Source organism: Microtus pennsylvanicus, chromosome 2 (genome assembly GCF_037038515.1).
Source record: "Microtus pennsylvanicus isolate mMicPen1 chromosome 2, mMicPen1.hap1, whole genome shotgun sequence".
NCBI lineage: Eukaryota > Metazoa > Chordata > Mammalia > Rodentia > Cricetidae > Microtus > Microtus pennsylvanicus.
This window is the reverse complement of record NC_134580.1, coordinates 50,294,862-50,315,328: the sequence shown is the minus strand read 5'-3', so window position 1 is coordinate 50,315,328 and position 20,467 is coordinate 50,294,862. Positions and strand designations below refer to the sequence as shown.

Here is a 20,467-nt window from a genome sequence, read left to right as displayed (position 1 = left end):
GGAGGGAAATGCAGTAGTCACGCAGAGGACTCTGGGAGGTACGTCCAGCTATGTCTTTGACATTTTTTTTTTAGCATGACTCCTGTGTAAATGTTCAAGCATATAGAGCTTTATTTCCTTGGCCAGAGAATAGATTTTGATTGCAAAGAGACACTGTTTGAAGTGGATTAGGAGACCTAGCAACCAATGTGTTTGCCTCTCTAGAAGGGTTTTTATCCTATGCGTACGACTTTTTTCTCCCCCTGTGCCTATGTGTTGAAAATCTCTAATCACAGGAAAAGAGCCTTTAACTTTTTGAAAGGGAAAGTGTGCCAGGGCCCCTGCTAGAGTTCATTGTTCAGCATTCATGTTCCATGACTCACAGCCCTGTAGGAAATATGAACTAAAAATTTAAAGACTTTGAACCAACTTTCTGAAAGGATTGACCTTGAGCTGCAAAGGGAAAGGTCAAGGAGAGGAGATTTGGTTTCTGCTGCTGTTTAAAACTGTGGCCTGGTGGTAAGAGCTGTGGACTTGACACATCTGCTGGCGTGGGACTGAACTAAAAGGGCCCCGCCATGATGTCGAACTGGTAGCAGGCGAGTGTACTATGCGTGACACACATGCAGGAGTCAGCACATGCTATGCTATTGACTTATGATACAAACAGTGTGAAAGAATATTCTAGAAGAACTGACAAGTGGAAAAAAGCAGTTAGGGAGCAGACATGCTCTTTACAACTTCAAATGATAATGTTTTTTTTCCAAGTTAAACAGTTTGATCTGCATTCCTCATTACCCTTTTTAATGGAAGAGGGTTGAGCCCTTTTCATAGCGACCTTGTCTGATACTCTCAACTTTATGAGGATGAAGACTTTCAGAAGGAAAACAGTCAAAACAAAGAAAGAAAGGAGGTAGTGGTCTATCCAGTTTCTGCCAGAACATTGGCATACAGGCATTTTTAATCTACACGATGGGGAGTTACCTACATGGAAAGGACATTTCAGAAACCAAGGGAATTGATAAGTACAAACGCAAAGAGGCCAGAAGTTCATTTCTCTCCTACACTGTTTGCTTTCTATTTTAGGGTTTGCATTAGCTATTTAAAAAGCGACATAGAAGTCTGAGTCACATGAGGTGAAGATGATATTTTGTAGCACTGACAAAAGCATGTCAATGCAGAGCAGAAATCTATTTTGCAATTAACAGACTGTGTTCATGGACCAAGTCTATATATGTCTTTCCAGAATTTATTTTTTCCCTAATTCAAAAAAACAACAACAACAACAACAACAAAAACAAACAAAAGAAAACAAAAAACAAAACTTGCTTGTTCTAGATTAGTGGGATCTATAGCCCGTAACCTGCACCAGGGCTAATCCAGGAGCAATCTGCATGGATGTCAGCACAGTTCACAATCAGGATGGCAGGTGCCTAGGGACTAGCCTGGTCAGAAGTTACAGTGGCTGTTTCAGTCCTGTTAGGGTATCTGGACAAATGGGGAGCAGAAAAGATTGAAAGTTGGTGCTGGTGAGGTATGTTTGCAATAGATGACCACTTTTTCCATCACCTTCTTCCCCGGCATCCAAAGATCTTATGGGAGGTGGGGCTCATACTATAGTCACCAGAAAATCAAGGAGGACATGCTTCTACTTGCTAGTCTCCTTACCTGTTTTTGACATCATCATATATTAGGAAATGGACTGGACTGTAGACAGTCATGTGTTCCTGGGATCTGAAGTTACTCTTCCAGCACTTTCTTTAGAACTATTCATTGCTCACTGATTGGTCTTTGTTTCTTTTGAGCAGGACACAACTGAACACCTCATGTAGAAAGTGTCCCCTGGGTTCCCAGTGTTCAGAACCATTTAAGGAAATGCCACCATTTCTGACTTCACAGCCCAGTGGGTGATAGGCATGCGAGTCCATGATTTCAATCTAGATGTTGTATATGGTCAAAAGGATACATGCATCAGTAACCACAGGAACACTGAAGATGGCTTCCAGCCAGAGAAGCCTTTCTGGAGGATATGCTTCCACAGGTCAGCTATACAGAAGTTTGTTGGGTGGTAAGCAGATAGATGCACGGACAAGTGCACCTAGTTCTTTGTGTTTAGAGGATGAGATGATGGGCTGGGATGCAGAGAAAGGGGGTTGGGAAAGGACCATTTCCAGAAAAAAAGGAAGTTTAGGTGGGTGGGACCCAGGGTCTCTAGTATGACTACCGCTGGGCGCAACTACATTGTAAATGAACTTGCATCGTATAGTCTATCTTGTCAAGGTGTCTACCAGTCAAAGACTGTATGTCTTAACAAGTATGTGTCCAGTTTAACAAACAAAACAAAACAAAAAAACTCCCAGAATATAAATTGTATATAGCATGGGGCTGATTATACATTCTCTCTTTATGTAGGCAATAAATTCTAGACATGTTAAACATTTATAACTATAACGTTGAACAGGTACCCAGTAAATAAACACCCATTAAGGCAGATGCACTTAACAAGTAGGTGAGGGGGTCAGAAGTTTCGGGTGAATGTTCCCTGTGTTACCATTTAGCCAGTTTTACATGACTTGAGGCAGTCATTTGGAAAGTTGATAGAAATCTAAGTCTAGAATGAACACCAAACTTTGGTAAAAGCATATGCTCTGGAACATCAGTGCCAAGTCCAAATCCCACATCGAGCATTTGTTAACTGTGTGACTTTGACAAAGTTACTGAGAGTTCTGCACCTCAACTAACTTCCCTTTAACAGGGTGCTCATAATATTTTTTAGGCTGTGAGGATGAAGTTGATAAAAAATAAATAAAATTCTTAGAACAGACTTGGCTGTAAAAAAGCCAATGTGTTAGCTAATAGTTCCAACATTGTATTACCTTCTCCTTCGTATTCAGACTCTGTAAGTTTCGCTAGGAGACTTATTTCTGTACCCCCAAGCTTGCTACTTGTTCAGTCTCCCTGCAGAGGAGAGATGACATGGCCAGTTGTGCTAATAACAAGACAACACAGAAAATTATTCTAGGTAATTAAGTAGTTTTCTCTAAGGATAGGCCTGGTAATTTGTCTCTTAAGATTGGTGTCCTCTATTCTGCTTTCCAACATTACTACAAGTTAGCCTGTTTACTTAAGACAATAGTGTACTATACAAAAATGGAGGTATCGAATAGGTTGAAAAGTTATTATCTAAAATGTCAGAGCATATGCTTTAAAAAAAAACCCACTTGTCAGGAAATCAGTGTCTTTTAAAAAGAAAAGAGATATTTGCTAAAATGACTTTTTTGAGAGCATAAGAGAGTCCTTAAAATAGGCGATGGGTTGAGATGTCTGTATCCACACAACCAGAGCCACAAATGTTGCATCCTTGCCAGGATGTTTTCTTGTAGGTCTACATATTTTAACCGGCAGATAGCTCCTAGGGAAAACCTGCTTCAACTCCAACTGTGAGCCTGCAGGCAGGGTGGTGTGATCTGTAGGTGAATATCCACCCCTTGGTTTTCTTATGGGAGGGGATCTCTAGTCAAGCCACACCCTTCTAGCTTACATAAGCCAAATGTAATCAACAAACATTTTAAACCACAAAAGTATCTGTTGGTTTAGAAATGAGTAGTGCATTAGTTTCTTCTCCATAACAGTGAGAATATAATACCTCACTGATTCAACTGAAAGGAGGAGAAATTTATTTGACTCAGTTTGAGAGAGGACAGTTCATGGTAGCAGGGAAGGCATAGTGGAGCTCATGCCACAGGCATGAACAGCAAGGCCCTTAGATCTCTTCTAAGCAGGTAGTAGAAAAAAGAGCTCAGGCCAGAAAGAGAACTAGGCTGTGATCCTCAAAGCCTGACCTGTAGTGACCAACTCCTTCCAGCAAGGCCCCATCCCTAAAAGATTTCCCAACCCCCAAGACAGCCTGAAGAAGAACATTTCACATTCAAACCATAACAGGTAACAAATTAATAACTTCTCCTCAAAACATAATTGAGCCTATGTGTGCCAGGTAACTATGAAGCTGGGCCAAAATGATGAGGAGAGCCATCCACAAGGAAGCTGAAGAATGTTTCTAGAAGGCTTTCTCCTTTGTGTTACCTGGCTGTAGAGGAGCCTTTGGTTGGAGTTTGAGGCTTGGGTCTGCGAACTCTGATGTAATGGTTCCTTACAGAAATGTGGAGTGGAAGCACATTTCACACACAAATACAGTGCTTTTCGGAACACTGGGGAGCAGCAGCAGGCAGAGGTAGACATGAGGTTAGAATGTGGACTCAGATCCAGGATGAGAACGTGAATGCACCGTGGCATTTTTAATTCCTTGCTCTTGCAGCATGCACGTTTGTCGTTGCCAGGATACTTTATCAGTTCTTCTCCCTCGGATTTTAACCAGTTCACTGCTCTCCTGTTTGTCCCTAAGAGCAGGACTCTCCCCTAGACAGGAGCACTAGTGATTGTCACTTATTTGGGAAATGTTCCAAGCTTACTAAAGCCTGGAATTGGAAGCCAGTGTTCTAAGCACAGGCGGTCTCACCTGAAGCCCATTTATTAGTGTGGAAGCCAGGTTGAGACACTTAGAAGGAAAGGTAACTTCCACCGAAAGGAAATTGTGAAGAAGGGAAGAGACAGTCAAAACCAGAGTGACCCTACAGCAGCAAGCTGTTCTTTGTGTGTATGTGAGAATGGGGATCGAATCCAGGGTCTTGTAGATGCCAATCACGGATACTCTTGAAGTGGCTATCTAAGGTGAGCTTAATCGTGCCATCCACTCATTCACTTAAACGGGAGCTGAACTGCCCTCATCCACTGTCACTCAAAGCTAGCCCAGGAGCGGAACAAACACACGATGCCTAGAGTTGGTGTGTGGGTGAGGTTAATTGAGAAAGAAAGAACTAGCTAGCACTCATTCCCTCTCCTCCCTCCCGTTGCCATGCCACCCCCACACCACAGATGAGGCCAATCAGATCACTTCTTCTGTAAGTACCAAGTTTCCTTTTCCAAGCTTGAGGTGTGGGAAAGGCTGTAATTTTGAGTTTGATAGAGCGGTTCATGTTAGGCTTTCTTGTGCATGTTAGGCTCCCTGCCCAAGCCTGACTTCAAATCTGCCTTACTGCCCACCTTTCGGGGTACCTCCTGCTACACTGCTGTTCCCCTCTTCCACTCCACGGGACTCACTGTGCTCAGTTCTTTTTATAACGCTTGCCACACTCTGTTCTGAATCAGATTTAATGGTGCCTATCTCTCCCTCAGTTAGAACGCTGAAAGCTGGGACCTCACCAGTTTGCTTTTTTTCTTGAATGTCCTTGCTCACTGTCCAACAGTAGGTTCGGGGGCCATCTATCTGAGTTCAAGTTTGTTAAATACTACTTTGATTCAAGGGATTACTTAGAGATGTTACCTTACCACAATGCCTGAGCAATATGACTGTGCTTGTCTGTTCAATTTGCCTGTTCTAATGACTGTCAGTTCTTTGTTTTTCATCACCCTTGCACATAGCTGCTCAGTAAATGGTGCTTGCATTAATTGAAATTTAATAATGATTTAAAATTCATTAACTGCATTTAAAGTAATATAGCTTATCTGTGGGTAACGAATAAGGAAAGGCTACTAGAAGGAAGACCCAGGGAAACAAAAGATTGATGCATTAGAGACATTCTTGCTGCCTTCAAATATTCATTAAATGATATAAGAGATGAGATAATATCTTTGAGGAACAAATTCTTTTGAACTCTCATAATCACTGATAAGTAGCAGTTAAAAATTAACATGCATTAATATTCATTACTTAAATTTATTGTGTAAAACATTGGAGGTTGTTAATTTTTATTTGAAAGTAAAAGGAATTGAGATATAATACCACAACTATAAGCTTATTAAGTGGATCGTGAACTATCATTACACAAGCAGTAATTTATTATGTTTATAGAATGTTTTTTCAGGGTACATCAAAATATATGGCAGAGCCCTTTGTCTTAAAACTTGAATGTTTTTATCCTTTGTGATCTTAGCAGCAAAGACATTACCTAAGTACATATGAAGCCACATATTGCTGGCCTTCCAGGTTGGGAGCTCAGACTACTCTCATATAAGCACTAGTCTGTTTATACACTAAAAAAAAAAAAAAAGGAGAACATCCTGTGTTGGGTTGAGGGGGATGTTTGTACCTGCCCAAAGCATCTTTGAAGCAAGGATGTGAACTTTTGATGTTGCCAAATCTAGCATAGTCTCTGATAGAAAATAATTATCATGGAATTGATAAAATGAGTTGGATATGGAGATCTAAGAAGTAGTGTAGTCTGTTAGTGAAGACGAAGAAAAAGCCAAGGTATTCAGTTATCCTGTATGTCCAATAGGTAACAATTGCCCCCTAGGGAGGGGGTCAGGAGCGAGTAGCTAAGAATGGATAGAACTTGGAAGATTATACATACATATATATATATATATATATATATATATATATATATATATATATTCAAGTTAGGTCTGAGTAGTGATATTCTGGACCAGCAATGCCAGCCACTCAGACATGAAAGAGCTTTGTTTTTGAGCTACAGAATTTTATGTAATATAAAAAATGTGGAGGGTTTATGGCATAAGAAAAGGGACTGGTAAGATCTCAAAAGGCCTACCGTGTCTTGCAAAGGCCATGCCATTTTTTCTTGCTTTACTGGTAAGATGGAGAAAACTGATTATCTTTGCCCTGTTTCTCCTCCAGTGTTTGTTTTCTCATGGCATCCTAGCTCCCTGCACCGGAAACCTAGGGAATTCCCTCACTTGCTTTACCTGTCAGGTCTTCTCTCTGACCCAGTACAGTCATCATGTGCTACCTCCTCTCTGTTCTCCATACCTTCATGATAATTTATGCTATGTTGTCATCCTGTGTAGCCTTGAGTCCTACATCCTTCCCTCTCCAGTCTAGTCTCACATTCTAGCCAGAAGAACTTCTAAGTGCAGGTCTTGAAGATGCTCCTTTCTGCTCAAGATAAGCATGGCTGCCATTGCCCTTGCATGAACTGAAATCTCCTTGACTGTCCTCAAGCCCCGCCAGCCTGTTATCATTTGGTTCAGGTATTCACATCCCGCTGATCTGTGTTCTTTGCCTGTGCTATGTGCTATCCCGACGCCTGCCTGAGCATCATAGACTCATCTCCTGCCTAGATTCTTTCTATATCATCCTATCCCAGTCCTGGGGTTTATGACTTCTGGGATAAGTTTCCTGGCTGTTTAGATCTGGCTCTGGAACATTTACTGTGTGGAACTATAAAATCCAGTTTCTTCCCCAGCTCTGGCATTGGTTCAGCAGTATTTTCATCACTTGCCTAGCTGCCCATCTCCTAGAATAGACTGAGTTCTGTGATGACAGAGGCTACTGCAGCTTGATTTTATTCCCAGCACCCAGCCGTATGTCTGGATAGTCATCAACTATGACATGAATCTAAGGTACAAACTTGATTTCCAGAACGTGGTAGATAGTAACTGCTGGTGGCTTGTTATTGCTTGCTCTCTTCTACCACATCTGCAGCTATGATGGTACAAGTAGGAACCGATGTCCAAAGTACAAGTAGGCCGTCATGAAGACAGAACAATGTGCACTGCACATGGGAAATTACAGAGTTACAGCTGCTCTTCTTTCAGGAACTCTCTAACAAGCAATGAGAGCAGAAAGAGAGGAAATGAAGACCAAGCAGTGTGTAGGGTATTGACTGAAATGAAAACCCATCAACAGGATGCTGGTTATAGAGACAGCCAGATAACTGGATGGTATGTTAATGGCTGGAGGATACTGCAGGTATAGGTAGATGTATGAAGAACACTGCAGTCGTGTGTACATGGCTGGAGAATACTACAGAAGTGTGTATATCTCTGGAGAGGGCTGCAGAGGTGTGAGGCTAGCTGCAAGACACCACAGGTGTGGGGAGATGTATAAAGAACCCTGTAGGTATGTGTTGATGGGTGGAGGATACTGCAGGTGTTTGAGGATGGCTGGGGAATGCTGCAGGTGTGTGCATATCTCTGGAGAATGATGCAGGTGTGTGTATATGGCGGGAGATCACTGCAGGTGTGTGTATATGGCGGGAGAACACTGCAGGTGTGTGTATATGGCTGGAGAACACTGCAGGTGTGTGTATATGGCCGGAGAACACTGCAGGTGTGTGTATATGGCTGGAGAAAACTGCAGGTGTGTGTATATGGCTGGAGAACACTGCAGGTGTGTGTATATGGCCGGAGAACACTGCAGGTGTGTGTATATGGCTGGAGAACACTGCAGGTGTGTGTAGATGACAATATAACACTTGGGTGAGGAAGAGAATCCAGCATGAAAATCCAGGTACAGGATTAACCCAGACTGCTCTTGCACGTAAGGCGAGAACGCATCTGTGTAATGATATGGAAACAATGATAAATGGGGTAGCAGGGATGAGCACAGGGGCCTAGGGTAAGAAGCGAGAGGGCAAAGTTGATGCAAAGCAAAGCTACTACTCTCTGGTTTTTGTTCTTCTTCCAGGTGCTTGGGGGACTGGTCTGGATTTTGGTTGCTTCCTCCAACGTTCCTCTACCTCTGCTCCAAGGATGGGTCATGTTTGTATCTGTGACAGCCTTCTTCTTTTCCCTTCTCTTCCTGGGCCTGTTTCTGACTGGTATGGTGACTCAGATTGATGCCAACTGGAATTTCCTGGTAAGACATTTTTATTGTAAGTCTATTGCAAGAAAATGTAAAAAACTTACAAATATCACATTCTGTTCAGAAATGCCTGACTATCTACTCTTTCCGTTGCTGCATAGAAGAGAAAATAGGTCGGCATGAGGGGATCACTGTGGTGCCAAGGTGTGGTTTTGGTGGATAATAGGACCTCAGTTTGTAAAATTTCCACATTGGTACAACTGAGAATTCACACTGTTACTTTTATGATTTAGGTCGTTCTTTTCAAAACTGATTTTATATGATGCAACAAATAAGTTGCATTCTGATTGAATAAATGCCTTTGGAGCATCTTAAAATTTTCCACTCATTTTTTCTTCGGAGATTTAGATGGATTTAGCCATCCCTTGGTAAGAGAGGCACTAATTGCATGACGTACCCTCAAACCTGGGGTGCAAGCTCCTATAGATTATCATTATGTAGGTTTTAATATATATAAGTATATATATATATATTTCATTAAATATGCAGATTTAAATTCCATAATACCTATATACATTGTACTATAAAGTGTAAGTCATTTGCAGGTTACTTAGAATACATAATACAATGTAAATGCTCATAGTTTTTCTAAGATTTATTAATTTTATTTTATGTGAATGCACGTTTTACCTGAATGTATGCCTGTGCACTGTTTACATTCCTGGTGTCTGTGGAGGGCAGACTAGGGGCTGACAGACACGGAGGGCAGATAATAGACTACGGACTGATAGACATGGGAGGCGGGCAGATTGTCCACGCTTTTCAGAAAACAAGTAACTCCATATTGTTTTCCCAATGTTTTGAAAGGGAATTTTATAAACAGTTCTTCTTCAACATTAAAACAATGAGTCTTGAAAAATAAATTGATAACAAAGTATTAAGCTCAATGTTTAAAATAAAGCACCATTCACAGCAAATGACTGACTGTATTTTCACATTTATGGTTTGGAGCCTCTTTTCCATGCCTGTGGTTTCCTTCATTCTCTGGGACAAATTAAAAAGACCAGTGGGGATGATTCCAATCTACAGTGGACAGGGCTTTAGGGACACTCATAGGGAACCCCCTTCAGGTTCCAATTTATACTTGGGTATTTAGAAACTTAAATAAGACCATATTTTGATCTCTATATATTCTTCTTGAGTAAATAGCATTTTTCCCAACAGCTTTAGGATAAATGTTAAAGGAAAATATTTTATTCACAAAACATAGGAGAGCTATAATTACAGATGTTTACAGCAGTAGTAATAAATAGCTTACCAGACGCCATTAAAGAATAATGAAAACAATGAGTTTCATTGCGCTTAGCTTTGTGTCTGGTTAATAATCACCAATCAATGGTCTTTCTAATTCCTCAAAGACACTGAGTCTTGTCCTGTAATTCTGATTCTGGGAGATCACTGAGATAGTGTCTTTCTACTTTTCCCCTAACTTCAATATTTGTTACTCAGTTGTGTGATAACAATCCTGGATCCCTAAGTAGAATACAAATAAATCTTTTATCTCCTCTTTTTGAGTGCCTGCCTTTCCTATAAGAAGATTTGCCAAGGAATCAGTTGGTCCCCTGAGTTAATAAGGAAATGCAGGTCTTTAGGTATCAGACTCAAAGACATTATGAGGTGGGTGTATCCCACTCTGCCCATACTGGTACCTCAGGATCCTTCATCATCACATCTCATCTTGCTGGTTTTCCTAAATGCAGTATCTCACACCAACAAACCCTTCTCTTAGAATCTCCCGATTGCCTAGCAACTGAAGTGTTCAGTCTGGAAATATCGCTAGGATCCTGCAGCATCTAGTATCCTTTCTAATTGACTGGTACATGTACCTTTTAAATGCTTCAGTACTTTTTGAATGTCATTCCTGGTCTTGTTAGAATCGGGAACTCACCAAGGCCAGCTGGCCTGGGTCTGAAAAAGCATGGGATAAATCCGGACTAGCTGAACATAGAGGACAATGAGGAATACTGAGAACTCAGGAACAATCACAGTGGGTTTTTGATCCTACTGCACGTACTGGCTTTGGGGGAGCCTAGGCAGTTTGGATGCTCACCTTTGGAGACCTGAATAGAGGTGGGCGGTTCTTGGGCTTCCCATAGGTCAGGGAACCCTGATTGCTCTTCGAGCAGATGAGGGAGGGTGACTTGATCCGGGGAGGGGGAGGGAAATGGGAGGCGGATGAGGGGGGGAGGCAGAAATCCTTAATAAATAAATAAATAAATAAATAAATAAATAAATAAATAAATAAATAAATAGAAAGAAAGAAAGATTCTGTACTGTATCCTGCCCTCCCCTGACCCCAGCTGCTTGTATTAAATCTTGTTTTCAAGACTTAAAGTGATCATTAGTAATCATAGTAGGTTATTGGTTCTCCCAACTTTGTTTTTCCCACCCCTTTGTAGCATTCTGTGTGATGTGCAAGCAGTAAACCACAAGTGTTCTCATTGCTTTAATTGTTTTGCTGTATCCAAGTGTTGAAAGGCTGGATCTGGCAGTGCAAATCCATAATTCAGCACTCCATAGCATGAAGCAGGAAGGACTCAAGTCCAAGGTCACTTTGGGCTAAGAAAGTGAGACCATGTCTCAACAAAGCAAAAGAAAAAAGAAGAAAAAGAAAGAAAGGAAGGAAGGAAGGAAGGAAGGAAGGAAGGAAGGAAGGAAGGAAACCTTTGATGATTTGTCCCATAGATCATCTGGGAAGAGCATCCTGTGCTGTCTGTTCATTTGTCCCTTAAGGAAAAGAAATAGGTACAGGTTGGGTAAGTGCTTAGAACCAAAAGTATCTCAAATATGTAGATTTTAAAAAATCTGGAATATTTGCACAAACTTTACTACTCAAAAATTCTCAACATTGGAACATTTCAGATGTCATAGTTACTATTGTCCACCACGTACTAGCTGAACACAGCATGTGATACTGTGGTTGCCATGGCACGGGGCTCATTACTTGGTGGGCATCGTTCCCAGGAGCCAGCTCCTTCCTGCCTTCTTCAAGTTCTTTGAATGTTGTTTCGGCGTAGAATAGGTTTTTTTTTCCTTGTTGTATAAGACTTTCTTCACATGGATCCATGTTCTGATCACCTCTCGAGCTTTGCGTGGGTTGTAACGCTTGCTGTGCACTCCCAGGCCAGGACAGTAGTTGAGTCATGCACGTCGTGGAGACGTCTTCAGTTTGGTACAAGTTCTAATTGTTGCATTCCAGAATTATTAGACATCAACTACTAAGAAAAAATTCCCATGTGAATGATCTAACACTACCCCTAGACTCCGATTGAGAAACATAGGAGGACATTTTGGAAATGATACGCTCTCTCCAAGTCGTTGTTGTAGAACACTAATGTTGACACTTTTTCCATTGTTCCATAATCACTGTGTGTGCATGTGGTATGCATGCATGTGGGCGCGTGTGAGAACACATGCATATATGTGCCCATACCTATGAACCCAAGGTTGGTGTCAGGAGTCCTCCTCAATAACTCTTGCACATGATTCTTTGAGGCGGGGACTTATTCAAACCAGAGTTCACTGTTTGAAAAACAGCTCTTGGTGCCCAGCCCGCTCAAGAAATTCCCAGCCTCTACCTCCTGGAGCTGGGATGATGGGTGGGGCCACCACACCCACCTGGCATCTGAGTAGGCTCTTGGGACTCTAAGCACTGATTCTCTTGCTCACCCGGCAAGCTCTTTAAACTGCTAAGTCAATTCCCCAGGACTTTTTTCTATTTTTTTTTTATTAATTGTGATCAAATCACATTCGTAATACAGATATGTTTGGAATGTTTCCAAAGGCTTCCGATTTAGGTTATGATTGGTATAATAAAACATTTAATCCAAAATTGTCTTGAGTGGTGCTGAGAATGACCCTCAGGCCTCTTGCATGCTAAGCAAACTTTCCATCTCTAAGCTGTATTTTCAACCCAGTTACACCTTTTACCTTCATGCGGGGCCTTAGGTGCCCTACCATAGAACTCGCTTTCGCCTCGACCACCCAAGTGATTAGGATCACAGGTACGTACCACCTGCCCAGATGGGAAGTCGATTTTGATTTTGAAAAGGCTGTGGCTGGGGCTGGGGGGTGGGGTAAGATTAATGTGAGACTAATGCCATTTTGGTCTAACTTTAAAGAAAAAATTCTAAACTTCTACCCCTCGCTTTTTAAGGTAACTATGCTAAGGAAGGGTACTGTTTAGAAGAAAGATTTTTAAAGCTCATACAATTAAATAATTTTGCCTTTATTTTTCACAAGTCTGGTGGACGTACATTTAATCAGATCCTTGCTATGAACATCACTTAATAATTTAAACTTCCTAAAATATAGTGTATGCCATTTTAACCTAAACTATTTTTCCCCCTTTGAGACAATCTTGATATATATATATATATATATATATATATATATATATATATATATATATTTAGAGCAGACTGTAGCCCATACTGGTGATCCTCCTGGGTGCTGGGGTTAGGTGTGCACTACCAGGGATAAAGCTCAGGCTTTAGTGGCTGTCTTCCCTTCTCCATGCTGCCATTTAACAAGGGTTCCTCATTGGTGTTACTATCATTTTTTCTTTCCTCTTTCTTCCCTCCCTCTCTTCCTTCCTTCCTTCCTACCTTCCTTCCTTCCTTCCTTCCTTCCCCCCTTAATCCCTTCCTTCCTTCCCCCCTTAATCCCTTTCTTCCTTCCTTCCCCCCTTAATCCCTTCCTTCCTTCCTTCCTTCCTTCCTTCCCCCCTTAATCCCATCCTTCCTTCCTTCCTTCCTTCCTTCCCCCTTAATCCCTTCCTTCCTTCCTTCCCCCCTTAATCCCTTCCTTCCTTCCTTCCTTCCTTCCTTCCTTCCTTCCTTCCTTCCTTCCTTCCTTCCTTCCTATTTAGGGAATGTTCAGTCCTAAACAAAAGAGTGGAGCACTGACTCGAGATTAGAAATTTGAAAATGGTCATGTGGGTTGAAAGGAAAATTCCAAGCAATGTTCGAGGTTGAGGTTGTCTGATAAAAATGTGAAGAGGCAGAACACTGGGGCGTGTGAGCGCTGGCTGGTGGGATTAGTCAGGAGAAATCGCATGTGAAGAAGGCTCAGAACAGGAATGGGCCTACCTTAACGAAGACTTCTCAAGGGTGGTGTTTAAAAGATAATCCCAAACCAAGGCAGCAGCATTACCTGGACTCCTGTCAGAAATATACAGTCTCAGCTGACCCTCTCCAGACGGCTGAGTCCAAAACTGAGGGGGTGGAGCTTATTCGTCTACACTTGAGTAAATTCTCTAGATGGTTCTACTGCATTCCAGTATTTGAGAACACCCAGTGCAGTGCAAATGCTCCAAACCATGAGTGAACCTTGTGGAAAACATTTCATGTGGCCCCCCCATGTATACCAAGAATTGGAATAAGCCAACCAGGTGTCCAGCTGTCAATGTGTGGCTCTCTAGTGGCAAGGATAGATAAGCCTGAGAGAGGCTTTCAAAACATCTCTGCAGTAGACAGGGCAACAAAAGAATCATCATGCAGTTAATAACCTAACTAAAACGACATGATGGTCAAGAAGTAAAAACATTAAAACAACTGAAGTCATCTCAAAGCTGCTAAGTAACAGGCTCTAAGAAGGATTTTGAAAAAGAGATTTTGTTGGTGCGGGTTGGTTGGCTTTTTTGGTTTTTGTTTGTTTGCTTGCTTTTATTTTGGGGGTTTTCCTTTTGTTTTGTGGTGTGTGTGTGTGTGTGTGTGTGTGTGTGTGTGTGTGTGTGTGTGTGTTTTATGTGGAGGAAAAAAGAAAGGCCTGTAGTAAATAACACCGAAGGAAGTAACCTAAATAAGACAAGCCTTGTTTGTGTTGCAGCATTGGCCAAGTCCATGAGAAGCTTCGTAGCACAACCTGCCCATTGAGATCTTCTTTTGGGCACAGTGACTAGGTTCAGTCCAAATGTACTACAACTCCCTGAGAGCCACCCAGGGAGTGGCTCAGACAAATAAGCTTGTCTCAAGTCTTTTGAAACCCAAGAACAAAATATCCTAAGAACCAAAGTCTAGTCACAGGTACTGATAGCATGGGGTCATGCAAAAGACAAATAGTAAATTTCCAACAGTTGCCAAGTCCATTCACTCAACATTATCCTTGCTTTTCTGTGTGAAAGGTGCCAGGGATTATGATAGCTGTGTATGTGTGTTCATGTGTATGCACACGTCCATAGGGTCTTGAGTGTTTTTCCTTCTTAAGGGCCATCCACCTTGATTGTTGAGACAGAATCCCTCACTGAGATCTGGAACTCATCTAGACTAGCTATCTGCTGTCTGTCTCCACCTTCCCAGTGCTGAGATTACAATTGCATGCCACCATTCAAGGCTTTTTAACATGAGAATAAGGTTTAGCATTCAGGTCCTCCAGTTAGCATGGCAAGTGCTTTACTGACATCAAGATTAATTTGTGCTGCCCAAATGTTTTTGAATCTCTAGTCTTCCACCAGAGTAGGCTCAACTTATCCCTCCCTCTCCCATCAGCTAACAATTAGCACAACTCTACAGTTAGGGGTGGACTTATTTAGATTCTATTGGCCTGGTTTTGTTAAACTAATCAAAATAGACATCCGTAAAACAATTGGATTACATGTTCTGAGCTTTCCTATCTAAAACTTCATTGGGAGTAAAAAAACAGGAAAACATCTTCCAATTTTTACTTACAAATGCCTCTTCTCGCCTCTTTCAGGATTTTGTCTATCATTTTGTCGTGTTTGTCTTCTACTTTGGAGCCTTTTTACTAGAAGCAGCGGCTACCTCCCTGCATGACCTGCAGTGCAACACAACCTTGACAGTGCAGCCGCTTCTGGATGACAACCAGTACAACATCAACGTGGCAGCCACGGTAAGTGCTCCCTGAAGGAAGCGCTGTCCTCCCACGGCCAAGCATCCAGGAGACTCCTCAGGCAGCAGTAGCCTTTTAATTGTTGCCTCTAGAATTAAAGATGTAAGCCAGGCAGCGGTGATACACACCTTTAATCCCAGCACTCATGGGGATAGAAGCAGGTGGATCTCTATGAGTTTGAGGCCAGCTTGGTCTACAGAGCTGGTTCCAGGACAGCCAGAGCTATATAGAGAAACCCTGTCTCAAAAAAAAAAAAAGCAAACAAACAAAAACTTAAATATGCAATAGCTATTTGTTTATCCGTTCAGCGACCCTGTAGCAAAATACTGTTGTCACCTGTATTGTGTGTGACCCCACTGCACCCAAAGATGTTGACATTATCTGAGGTGACATTGAGTCTATAGCACCTGACTTTTTAGGATGCACTGTGGCAAGGTTTTGTTTCTAGCCTTGCTCTTTTCTACTTGGGACCCATTTTTAATCGGGATTATTGGCTGCATATTTGCCATGAGTCTGCCAAATAGAAGAGGGTTTAGGGGGCTTAGGACTGACATGAATAAGTTTCAGTTCTTATTATTGGGGTCAGTGTCAGTGAGTGGGAAGACAAATTCACCAGCATTTATAACAGATGGGATACAGGAAGAAGCCTTCCATAGGGACTTATTTTTTTTTACTTTTTTTTTTTTTGGTGTTTCGAGACAGGGTTTCTCTGTGGCTTTGGAGCCTGTCCTGGAACTAGCTCTTGTAGACCAGGCTGCTCTCGAACTCACAGAGATCCGCCTGCCTCTGCCTCCCGAGTGCTGGGATTAAAGGCGTGTGCCACCACCGCCCAGCTCTTCCATAGGGACTTAAAAACATTTTTCCTCTTTTTATGTATTGTAGTGAGCTCGACATTTTATATTAAATAATGCAAAGAAATGGGGCTTTTTTCATTTCCATGGATAATTTTTAAAACTATCACAAAATAAAACTCCTCTCTGTAATGAAATATTTTGATTAATATTTAATAATTCCTATAGTGCATTAGTGAGCCTAGTATCTTTCCTTGTTAGCCCTTGCCCCCTAAAGGGCTCAGCTTTTAGAGATCTCTGTAGTGTTCTTTTCTCAACATGCATCTTCTGGAAACCTGTCTTTCTCCCTCTGCCAGAGTGAAGCCACCTCCCTGTGTGGATCAATGCTTCCAGTCTTTCATGACATTCCATTTTACCCACCCACTCTGGTCCAGCCAGAACTTGAGCTCCTGAGTTTTCCGCAGCTAAAATTGACCAGTCATTCATACGTCACACTGGATTAAATCTCTTGCTTTTCTTTTTCACTCAGTGTAGTTAAGAATGAGGGAATTTCCTTCTCGCTAATCATTGCTTCTCCCAAAGCAACTATTCTCACTCAGAGGACCTTGTTTACATTAGAAATACATTACAGAAATGGGCAGCAGGGGAAGGGTTAATTAAACTGTAACAAATTTCTGTGGCAGGATCTGCTCCCCCTTCTCGTGCTACCCGAGATAGTGAGAGTTTATCATTTTGAATTGTATTGTCTTATAATCTTCTTTTCATCACAAGCCTCTAAGTGTCACATGGGGACAATGTGGACTGTTTGCTTATCTGCACTAAGTGCCCTGATGCGTGCACAGTTGGTGTTAATGAAGTCCTTCGTAACAGCAAAGAAGCAGCTCAGACAGAGCAGGGCTTGGGCTTCTGTGTGAGGACTGGCTCCCACATGAGAAAGAGACAGACTCATGATTCTTTCCTGTGGGTTCTGTGTGCTGAGTTTGAAAACACACAGAAATGATTTGATGTCTCCTTAGAGTTTGCTAGTGACTATCTTTTTAGCTGTGAAACTACTGGGTGGTTAAATAACTTAGACTTAATTCCTTAATATGGTGCCTGGAGAGATGGCTCAACATTTAAGAGCACTGACTGATCTTCCAGAGGACCTAGTTTTGATTCCCAGCACCCACATGGCAGCTCACAACTGTCTACAACTCTAGTTCTAGGGGACCTGACACCCATGGCAAAACACCAATGCACATAAAATAAACATAAATACATTTAAAATAAATAAATACTTATCAAGTGGGCCTGATATGTGAGCAAATATTGGGTGTCAGACTGACTGTAGATTTGAAAATTAAGAGCTATCGTGTGCAAAGGGAAACTCAGGGCTCTGAGGAGATAAAGCAAAATCATCAGAACATAGAAGACAATGAAATAATCCTTTGTATTGGGGCATCTTCAGGTCAGCTGGTGAGTATTCATTCAGTGATCGCTTTGGAATGGGTTTTCTAGAAGTCCATGCTGTGAATCTGATAGCAGTTTTTCTTCCCTCCTCTTAGGTTTTTACCTTTATGACGACAGCTTGTTATGGTTGCAGTTTGGTTCTGGCTTTGCGAAGATGGCGACCGTAACACTCCTTGGAAACCAACAGTTGTGTGCTAGTTTCACCTGTCTGCTTTATCTGTCTGATCGCCTGGGTACCATTTGTCCCAGCATTCCAAGCATCATTTACTTTGTACAAAGAGAACCTAAGTTAAAGCTGTGGTTTGTTTTGTTTGTGGGATTTTCATTTTATTCTGATATTGGAGAAGCATTTTCCAGCTCTCTTTTCTTAAGTACATTTCCCCTGCATATTCTTAAAATATGCAGACACAGTTCACAAAACAATAGTATTCCTTTTGTTTCTTAAATCACCCAAACCTTAATAAGAGTAAATAACTAGAACAATATATCCCAAACAGGCTTCTCATTTAATTCTGTATCTAATGTAAAACAGAGAATGATATACATTTTTAATAAAGGAGTCAGATAGCACATATGTAGTATATATGGTTTCTGTGGCAATTGTTCTGTCCTTTGGTAACATAAAAGCAGCTATAGACACTATGTAAATAAATGAGTATGTGTGTATCCTAATAAAGCTTTATTTACAAAAAGGAAGCAAGACTGGATTTGGTCCACAGGCCATAATTCTATCAACTACTGCCATATATTGAACTAATCATGAAAGTTTATCAAACTCATTAGATGAGCCACATAAGATATTTTTTTTCATTTTACAATAATCACATTGCCTTTTGTTACTAGTCGAATACTTACCCTTAAAAGGGCATACAGCTTCTCAAGCCAACCCCAGCAGAGCCTTGGGTGTAGAGAAAAATAAGGTATGAAATAAACTCCAAACTAATGGTTTCCTAACAGCTCAGAAGATCTCACATGAGAGTGCTTAAGACAAGATCCCCAGAGGCAGTTAATCACTCCTGGAACTGGTATCTTGTGCTGATGTTGTACTTTGGTTTATTTATGCCATAGAGTATGGATAATTGCCCTGTGCATGAATATATAAATATTTATGTGTGTAAAGCTTTTCCAAATAGCTCTCTAAAGAGTTGAATTTTTACTCCTGATGGTTTTCGCATCTCCTTTCTGAGTTAAATTTGAATAGACTATTAACTATAACATAAAGTTATAGGTTCTTACATGCTTTGATAATAGTCCAGATATCTATGTTGTATTTGGTGTCAGGCAGACAAAGTCAGTTTAAAACAGCAGCTAACACAAAAGCTAGCTCTGGCTGGATAGTACAGAAAGAAAAAATCCTAATCTGCCCATTGACATCATGGGCTTGGCAATGCACCACAAATGGCTTGAATTGAGAACAAAGTAAAGCTAGGCTACCGTTCCCACCGTAGTCTCATTCGAGTTACGTGCCCATTGCTTTAACAGGGCTGCTGCTGGAAAAGGGGGCTTGAGGATTGTTTTCTGGCTGACCCATCACCTGAGAGGGTCATGAAGCTGGAGTATTGGATTCATGGAACATAGAGAAAAAGTGTGAATGAACAGCATAGTGTTCAATCGCATAACCAGTGGCCAAATGCTGTTTATCTAACACTCTCCCCAAAAAAGAACATACTGGGGGCTAGCTTGGTGGTACAGCTAAAGAAGAAGTACACTTCAATGTGTACCTTGAAGGAACCCATCTCACAGCCTATACACCTATCTCTTATCTCTTCTATAATGCCCTGCTTCCTTCATTTTTTCCAACTCCAGACCACACACCAAAAACCTGTATTATGAATTATATATTATGAAGTCATAAATGTGCCATAAAGATACATTGTACATTGTACTTTGGATCACTAAAATGTAATACACTAGAATTTAGTTGAGATTTTTATCCCTCCCCGCAAGGTGTTAAGAGGCCATGCTTGGTTTGGTATTAACTTAAATGAACTCGTTCAGATGTACTTGTGGTCCTTTTGTAAATGGATTGCTTCTAGATTAGTAAGACCCGAACCCAAAGCCCACTAACTGTGAACACTTAGATCTATAGTTTGATTGCATTCTAGACTGGTGAGCTGCGTGACAAAGCACTTGAACAAAAATGATGGCGTTTAAGAATCTCTTTACGTATCTTAGCTGTACAAACGAGAAAGTGTTGGTTGGTCTTAAAAATCTGATAAATTTATTTTATAAGTGTTATGACTCTAATAAAGTATTCATTTGATAACCTCTTGGGTCACTTTTTCTTTTTTTGACATTCGGTTAACTGTTTGGTAGAAACTAGATTGAAGTTCCAGACTCTTGAATGATCTGTGTTCCAGCAGGTGGTTGAGGGTGAAAGGGATTCTCTCGGGAAATTTTACTAAATCTTTCTCTGGGGTGAAGACGAGGAGCTAAAACCTGGCGAGGTAGCACTAGAGGGAAGTGGACATGAGAAGGGCATTATGCTTTTCTTAGAAAGCATTTGGCCTGTGCGTCCATGTCAGTGGGTGTTTTGAAGCATTTAAAAATATTATCTCACCTAATCCTCATAATAACTACCGATGGCCTGGATACTGTTAACTTATTTTAAATATTAGAGGACTAAAACGCTAAGGAGGACAGGCCAGGGTCCTCCACTTACCATGGCACAACACAGCTTCAGAGCCTTGCAGTCTGTCTTGAAAGCCCAAGCTCTTGATTTCTCTATATGCCT

At 41.3% G+C, this 20,467-nt stretch overlaps 1 protein-coding gene across 1 annotated transcript in view; it reads left to right on the top strand.

Annotated features, from left to right (window-relative positions):
• Positions 1–19,999, top strand: part of Mal2 (mal, T cell differentiation protein 2) — a 26,006-nt gene extending 6,007 nt beyond the window's left edge. The window contains exons 2-4 of the mRNA XM_075961019.1: positions 8,468–8,638; positions 15,338–15,493; positions 17,829–19,999. Of these exons, the coding sequence (XP_075817134.1) occupies positions 8,468–8,638; positions 15,338–15,493; positions 17,829–17,900 (399 nt within the window). The 3' untranslated portion in view covers positions 17,901–19,999. The remainder of the gene's footprint in view (positions 1–8,467; positions 8,639–15,337; positions 15,494–17,828) is intronic.
• Positions 20,000–20,467: the final 468 nt, after the last annotated feature.